The 7212-nt window shown below is 61.7% G+C and overlaps 1 protein-coding gene across 4 annotated transcripts; it reads right to left on the minus strand.

Annotated features, from left to right (window-relative positions):
• Positions 1 to 780: 780 nt before the first annotated feature.
• Positions 781 to 7069, minus strand: GPR108 (G protein-coupled receptor 108). 4 transcript variants are annotated; one of them, XM_059159661.1, is made up of 18 exons: positions 6906 to 7068; positions 6194 to 6313; positions 5327 to 5377; positions 5099 to 5181; positions 4290 to 4390; positions 4101 to 4162; positions 3924 to 3992; positions 3714 to 3818; positions 3379 to 3512; positions 3206 to 3281; positions 2633 to 2706; positions 2432 to 2549; positions 2199 to 2329; positions 2067 to 2110; positions 1792 to 1841; positions 1544 to 1627; positions 1322 to 1446; positions 781 to 1135 (listed from the first exon to the last, which is right to left on the minus strand). In XM_059159661.1, exons 1-18 carry the CDS (start codon positions 7023 to 7025, stop codon positions 1063 to 1065), a joined length of 1620 nt encoding a protein of 539 aa, XP_059015644.1. In that variant the 5' UTR covers positions 7026 to 7068; the 3' UTR covers positions 781 to 1062. The 4 variants fall into 4 exon arrangements, with proteins under 4 accessions (XP_059015644.1, XP_059015643.1, XP_059015642.1 ...); XM_059159660.1 differs by having other exon boundaries at positions 1792 to 1943; XM_059159659.1 differs by having other exon boundaries at positions 1792 to 2110; positions 6906 to 7069.
• Positions 7070 to 7212: the final 143 nt, after the last annotated feature.

Here is a 7212-nt window from a genome sequence, read left to right on the forward strand (position 1 = left end):
GTTCAGGTCCGTCCCCAATCAGAGGTCATTCCTCAAAGCCCACTGCAGTTCACAAAAAGCTAGGCTGTGCTGAGTCACTCCCAGCATTATCCTGGGCCATACTCGGTGACCTCGTGGGACCGCCCCCCACCCCTTTCACAGGCTGGGAAACAGGTGAAACCACTTATCTAGGATCACACAACAAAGGGGGCAAGTTCAAAAGATTTGGGTGCAGGGAGTCCAGATGCAAGGGGGCAGTGCCGCTGGTGGGAAAGCACAGCTACGACATCAGTCCGACATCAGACTGTTGCTGTTTTGAGTCCCGAGTCTCCCAACTTATCTGCTGTGTGGCCCTGTGCAAGTGACTTAGCCTCTCTGTGTCTCACAGGCTTTTTGATAGGAATGAGCGTCCACAGAAGCCTTGGACGAGGGTGTGGCATAAAGCAGTCATTACGTGTCCAGTCTCCGCTGCGAGCTCTTGTGGGTCTGCCCACGTTTTCCCGCCCGCCAGCCTCTGCAGGTGCTGTCCCCTCGCCTGGGCCTGCTGCCCGTCGCCTACTGCTCCAGTCACCTGTCCCTGACTTCCCAGACTAGGTCAAGGCCCTGTGATGAAACTGTCCAGTGACTCAGCCCTCTCCCTGACCGGCCCCCCACCCCAGACTGTAAGCCCCTTGAGCGGGTCGTGTCCACTGCTCTGTCCTCAACACCAGGAGGCTGCAACCCTCCCTCCGCAAGGAACACGGGTTTCTAAATTGTACGCACAGCCTGTGTTAGGCCTCAACACCCAGAAAGGCAAGGAACCAGGGTAGCAAAACAGGTCGGTCATTATTGCACAGTTGTGAGCGGTGGGTGGCTCTGGGGCAGGGCCAGGGCTGCCCCGGGGGGGGGGGGGGGGAGGAGACAAGGGAGCTCTCTTCGGAATGGGCTCCTGGGCCTCCGGGCCCGGAGAGCAGGGTGCCCACCGCGCCGCCCTTCTCCCCCACCGCACGTGCCTTGGGAGCGGGGCTGGAGGGTGAGGAATGTGTGCGGAGGGCGGAGGCGGGAGGTGAGGGAGGGAGGACCGGTCCAGACACTGGGGGCTGATCACAGAAGCTCCCGGCCGCCGGCTGTCTTGTTGACTTTGGATAGGCCTTCCCGGAACCCAGAATCAGTCATTCTAAAGGCAAACAGCAGGGAGGGGGTCTGGCAGTTGAGGGGCACCAGGCGCCACTCACCCAGGGCTCATCAAGTCCACGCCCAGAGCCGCTTGCCCACCTCCCCCCACCTTCCCCCACCCGTGCAGTCCCGGAGCCCCACCCACTCTGCCTCCAGAGGTGCCCCCGCCCCCGCCCCCTCGGCTCACATCTGCTCCATCTGCATGTCCTCCTCGTCCTCCTGGGGCAGCTGCAGGTACGGGTTGTCGCCTGCCGGCTGGAACTTGTAGCCGGTGAGCACGAAGAAGGCCAGGGTGGACCCCTCCACCAAGAGCTGCGGGGCAAGGGGCATGGCAGTGTCGGGCATAGCCCCCCACCCCCAGCCACTGTCTGGCCCACCTGCCCACCCCACCTGGGGTCTTGGTCTTCACCTGGTACAGCCACTGCCACTGGAACGGCACGGCCACCTGCAGCAGGATGGCGATGACCCGCGTGAAGTACACGTAGCAGATGACCTGTGGGACAGGGGGTCGGGCAGAGGCCGGAGGTGGGCTCGGAGTGGCAGGCAGAGGGGCTGGAGTGGGCACCCCAGCGGCTGGTTGTATACACCCCCCCCCGCAAAAAAAAACAAAGACAAAACACCCCCAAATACTTGCTTCAGTGAGAAGAGGGCTCGTACCATGATGTAGTAATGGCGAAACAGCTTCAGCTTGGCCAGGTTCACTGCCACTGCCGGGTGTGCGCGGGCGGGCGAGGGGAGGGGAGGGGAGAGGAATGCAGGAGGGCCGTTTGGGGGGAGTATCCAAGGGGCAGGAAGTCTGGAGGGGAGGCCTTTCAGAGGACACGAAGCAGGGGCAGCCGGTGGGGAGGGAAGGGACATCCAGAGATCAGAAAGAGGGGCCTGGAAGCGGGACAGGGGCCGAGGGCACAGCTGTCCGGGGACCAGGGCCTCACCCTTGCCATCTGTGCCAGACGCGTCCTGGAGATGCCGGATGGACCTGCAAGGGGACGGGGGACACGGATGGCTGTCAGCACCGCCTCCCACCACGTCTGCAGGGGGCGTGGGGGTGGGGGCAGGAGCCTCACCAGACCACAGGAAAGAGGATGGCACCACAGCAAATGAGATCCACCAGGAAGAGGATCTCCTTCCAGAGCATGTAGTCACTGGCACCCTCCTCACGGGACTCGATGACGATGTAGGCCACGTTGGCCAGGACCTGCAGGGCGGGGAGAGGTGGCCAGGGGGCAGTGCGGGGTAGGTGGGTGGCTGTGCCCCAAGAGAGCATGTGTGCCCGCCCGCCCCAGGGCCCCAGCGGCACCTGCAGTGGAATCACGATCCCAAAGATCTTCTTCTCCTTGTCTGACAGGACGTACTTGACAAAGGCCCAGCCAGAGCCGATCAAGGCGATGGTGATGAAGAGGAGGGCGCCCTTTAGCCTGGGAGGGTGTGTGTGCCGTGAGGGGGGTGGTGCCCGCCCCCCAGCCCACCCCCCCCCCCTGCCACGGAGAAGGGCACTCACAGGTGCGTGATGTAGTGCATGACAGCGAGGCCTTCAATGGGGTGGCCCTGGCTGTTGATGAAGTAGTAGTTGATCTGGAGGCGGATGGACGGACGGACAGTCAGAAAGACAGATGGACACGGGGGTGGGCGGTGGAGGATGGGAGGATGGCGGTGGTTTAGGAACACTGTCAGTCACTGGGGGCACCGGGGCCACAAGGGTGACAGAACCGACAGTTGTGATCGGGATGGCGGGTGGACCCAGACACGGGCGGTCGTGGCTGTGACAAAGTGGGGGGGGGGGTCACAGCTGGATGGATAGTGAGACCGTCCATCAGGGGGAGAGTTGGAGCCAGGCCAGCAGGCAGTTAGACGTAAGGACAGACGATCACGGATGGACAGGACAGGCAGACAGCTGAGCTAGGTGGACAGTTAGTGGCCACAGGGACAAAAATGGCTAGCCATGGGGACATTTGGGACACGTGAACTCCCAAGCCCAGGGTCTGCAGAGATTGGGATAAAGGGCTCCATGGGCTTCTTCCTGGACCCAGAGACCCCAGCCCACCCCCTTCTACTCCCAGCCCAAGGCGCTCACACTGTGGAAGAGAAGGGAGACGCTCTTGGTGAAAGCTAGGGCTGCCATAAGCCAGTGGATCTTGAAGACGTTGTACCTGGCAGGGGGGGTCAGGGACAGAAGGGGGTGGGAGGCATTGGTCAGGGGCAGGGATGAGGGGAGGGGAGGGACCACCCCAGGGGCCGGGGCATTACGGGTTCTTGCAGAGGACGGACACCCAGAAGATGCCAGCGGCCAGGAAGAAGGCAGACATGACCATGTACAGCTTGAAGAGGGGGATTTCCGCCGCTGACAGGAAGCCCTCGGGGTTCTTCTCCCGGATCGTGACCTGGGGAGTGGGCAGGGGTGGGCGGCGGGGATTTCATGCCGGCTCTGGATGTGCAGAGCCGCGACGGTGCGTCTCGCCCTCACACTCTCAAGCCCCCCTCTCCGTGCCTCAGTCTTCCCGCCTCCCAGGTGGGCACACGGGCTTTCATGGCCCAGCACAGCCCCGGGGAGGATGTGGTGTGGCCGGCCCGCCTCTGCGCACCGTGATGTCGAAGGGCTGCTCCCGGCCCGGCTTTGAGTTGTAGCAGTTGTGGAAGTTGAGGTTGTACTGGCCTTCCTCGGCCCGAGAGCCGATGACCACGTGGAACTGGGTGGTGGGGGCAGAGAGGGGAAGATGAGGGGAGGTGGGGGCTCAGCCTGGGGGTTCCCACTCCGGGGGGAGGTGGGGCCTCGGACGCTCACAGACACTCACACTGAAGTTGTAGGAATTGTTGAGATGCCCAAGACCCAGGACCAGTTCCTTGTCCTTCCCACTGAGGCCCTAAGGGGACAGAGGGCCAGCATCAGTTGGCCCCATGGCCTGGGTCTCCCTAGGCCACCCCCGGAAAAGGAACAGACCTTCCTCCCTCCTGCCCTGGCTTCTTCGAACCTGCTGGTCCCCCTGAGACACTGTGGGTTTTGACTTGGCCTTGTCAGGCGCAGCGGTGGTCCCTATAGGGGGCAAATAAATGAGTTCAGAGATGCATGGACAGAAGGACAGCAGAATAACGGGGAGGCGGGGGCAGGCGCACAGCCCCGGCCGTCCACTGTCCCTGCTCACACGGCCAGCCTGACTCACCGCTGTCCACTTTGGGGGTGACTGGTTCGGAGGGCACTTCAGGGAGGAGCCCAGGAGAGATGAACAGCTTCTTCTGCTCCCCATACTTCCGCACCTGTACCCTGGGGTGAGCGTGGGGGCCTCAGAGGTGAGGCCAGGAGGCTGAAGGCCTGGGTCATGCACACACGTGTGCGGAGGGACTCTGTGGCCCCTGGGGCCCTCGGGATCTCCTTTCTGAGGACAGCCGGTGTCAGGCTGAGTCAGTGATCATACAGTTCCAGCCCCTGGCCACCAGCGATTAAGATGGCTGCCCCCTCTGGGCCCTGCCTGCACCGGTGACTGTCACTTCCTGTGACACTGACTTACTCATTCCCACTTAAGCGCGCTACTTCACATGAATACGTATCTACAAGACAGGCCACGCCGTATTGCTAGACTCTGGTTCTTGGGCCTCAGTTTCCTCCTTTAGAATGGGGATGACATCGGTGTAAAGGGTCAATGAGTCACCCCCTGTAAAGTTTGCAGGACGCTCCCTGCCACCTAAGAAGCATTCGACAAATAGGAACGGCGGCTATCAGTTCTCCCAACACTGCTCCGTGTCCGATCTCTGCCCTGAGACCCCGACTCTGTGTCTCCTCCCCGGGCTGCCCCCTTCCGTCGCTCCCTCCTTCCCACAATCACAAGGCTGGAAGGCAAAATGAAAAAGCAAGTGGTTTTCCTCCTAAGTGTGTGAGGCTCTTCCCAGCAGGCTTCCCATTCCACCTGGTAGCGTATGTGAGTATCAGACCCCAGAAAAGACAAATGACGGAGCCTCTGGCCCGTCAGCTCACCGCAGATCCTTGGTGTTGATGAGGAAGAGAACTAGCAGGTTGCTGCTGTTTTTCTGGAGAGGACAGTCATGGGGGTTCCGGGTCTGGGGAGTGGGTAGGAGGGTGTCTTGGTTACTGCCTCCCATGAGTCCGGCCCCACCCGGCCCCCTCCCCATCTCCCTTGCAAGGGAGGGTCACTTCTTGCTCCCCTCCCTGCGAAAGAAGGGGGGCGTGTCCTCCTCCACTCACTGAGTAGGATCGAACGCTGCCAGATCGAACCCGAGTCAGACTGAACCCCACCTGCCAGGTGGAAAGAAAAGTTGAAGAAATGAGGGAATGCACAGGGACCTCGCCAAACCACCTCTTTTCATAGCAAGAGAAACCTGACCTCGGATTGACCGAACCCGTCCTGTGTGCTAGGTCCCACATTCACTCTTGGAATTCCAACAGCCTGTCCTGACCCTGGGCCCTCATACTCTTCTTTTAATTCCTAACTGGTGCCACTCAGCTTCAATGTCACTTCCCTGGGAGTCGGGGTTGCAGTGGGGGGGGGGGGGAGTCTCCGGCATCTCTCGCTGATCTGCTGGCCCCTGCCCACCCTGTTTTCACGCAGTTAAAATGTTGATGGAATAAACAAATAAACAGATAAAAATGTGGATGGCTTTCCTGCCTGGAGCTGTGGAATCCAGCACACGTGGACTTGCTTGCATCCGGGCACTGTGACTTTGAGCAAGCCACATACCTCTAGGCTTAACGTTTTCACAGCATCCCTGAGAGGCAGCTGCGAGAGAACAGACCCATGGAAACTGCTCCACCCGGTACCTGGTACTCAGTGGCATTAAAGAAATGCTAGCTACTCATTCTGACTGCAGGAGCTGGGGCTGTCTTGGACTTTGGTGTGCCCCTCTCCACCAACCGCAGCTCACGGCCCAGCACACACTGCCCGCGATTTTATTATTCCCACGTTACAGATGAGGGAACGGAGGTTCCGAGAGGCCAGAGCCCTTGTCCAAGAGCCCATGGATGAGAGGCGGAGCTACGAACTGGGGGCTGCAGGTGCGGGTGGGAAACGTGCGCCCCTCGCCCTCCTCCAGCAAACTCCTCAAAGCCCCTCACCAGCGGGTCCTTCTCTTCTGTCTCCTGGAGGCCCAGCCGCAAGAGGCTCAGGTCCACCTCCAGGGAGCCATTGGCGTAGAAGCCGAAGCTGTTCAGCGGGATGTCTGCTCGCTTCTCCCCCTGCCGGACACCAAGGAGGCACAGGCAGCTAGGACTCCTTCCCACCAACCCAGCCCCACGGCGCTGGCGCGAGATAGGAACGGGGTAGCCCCAGCTCCTCCAGCCGCTGTTCCGAGTCCAGGAAGAGAAAGCCTGGGGCACCTGGAGGTCTCCGCACGGGAGGGGGGAGGAGGGGAGCACCCCCCCCCCCGCCACGAGAGCAAGGTTATTCATCTTGGGGTTAGGAGCCCCGACAGTTCGTAGATTCCAAGAACCCAGTGAGTGCCCGGAGGAACCCATTCTAGAAATCCCAGCGCCCCCAGAGCGATCCCAAGAATTTAGGAGACTAACGGGGGCGAGGGGTTGTCCCAGGAGGTGAAGTCCCACCCTCAGTGGGCCGGGCACAACCCGAGCGTGGTCGGCCAGGCAACTCCACGCGAGGACTAAGGGGGACTCCTCGGACGAGACCACTCGGGGCCGGGAAGCGGGGGGCGGCGGGCCGCTCCATCGCGCGTAAGCAGAGGGGGAGGTAGGACGAGACCACTCCAAACCAGGGGCTTCTTAGGAGCAAAACTGCGCCCCCCGCCCCAGTCCGCCGCGCGGCGGGACTCACCGTCAGCGCCAGCCGGTGGATGCGCCCAGAGCAGCCGCCCAAGAGCAAGAGCAGCAGTAGCGGCTGCCCCCACTCCGCGGGGCTCCGGCGGGCGAGACCCCTCCTCTCGCTCACTGCCATCTCTGGAGCCACCACCTCCCCTGACACCGCCTCTGACGCACCCACCCTCCAAAAGGTGAGCCAATCGCCGCACGATGGGGGCCGACCCTCTAACATGTCAGGCCCTCCCAGCCAGTCAGCGACCGTTTCCTCGAAAGTCTGCACCACCACCCCCGTACGACACCAAATGGACGTCACCAGCTCCGAA

Source organism: Mustela lutreola, chromosome 2 (genome assembly GCF_030435805.1).
Source record: "Mustela lutreola isolate mMusLut2 chromosome 2, mMusLut2.pri, whole genome shotgun sequence".
Taxonomy (NCBI): domain Eukaryota; kingdom Metazoa; phylum Chordata; class Mammalia; order Carnivora; family Mustelidae; genus Mustela; species Mustela lutreola.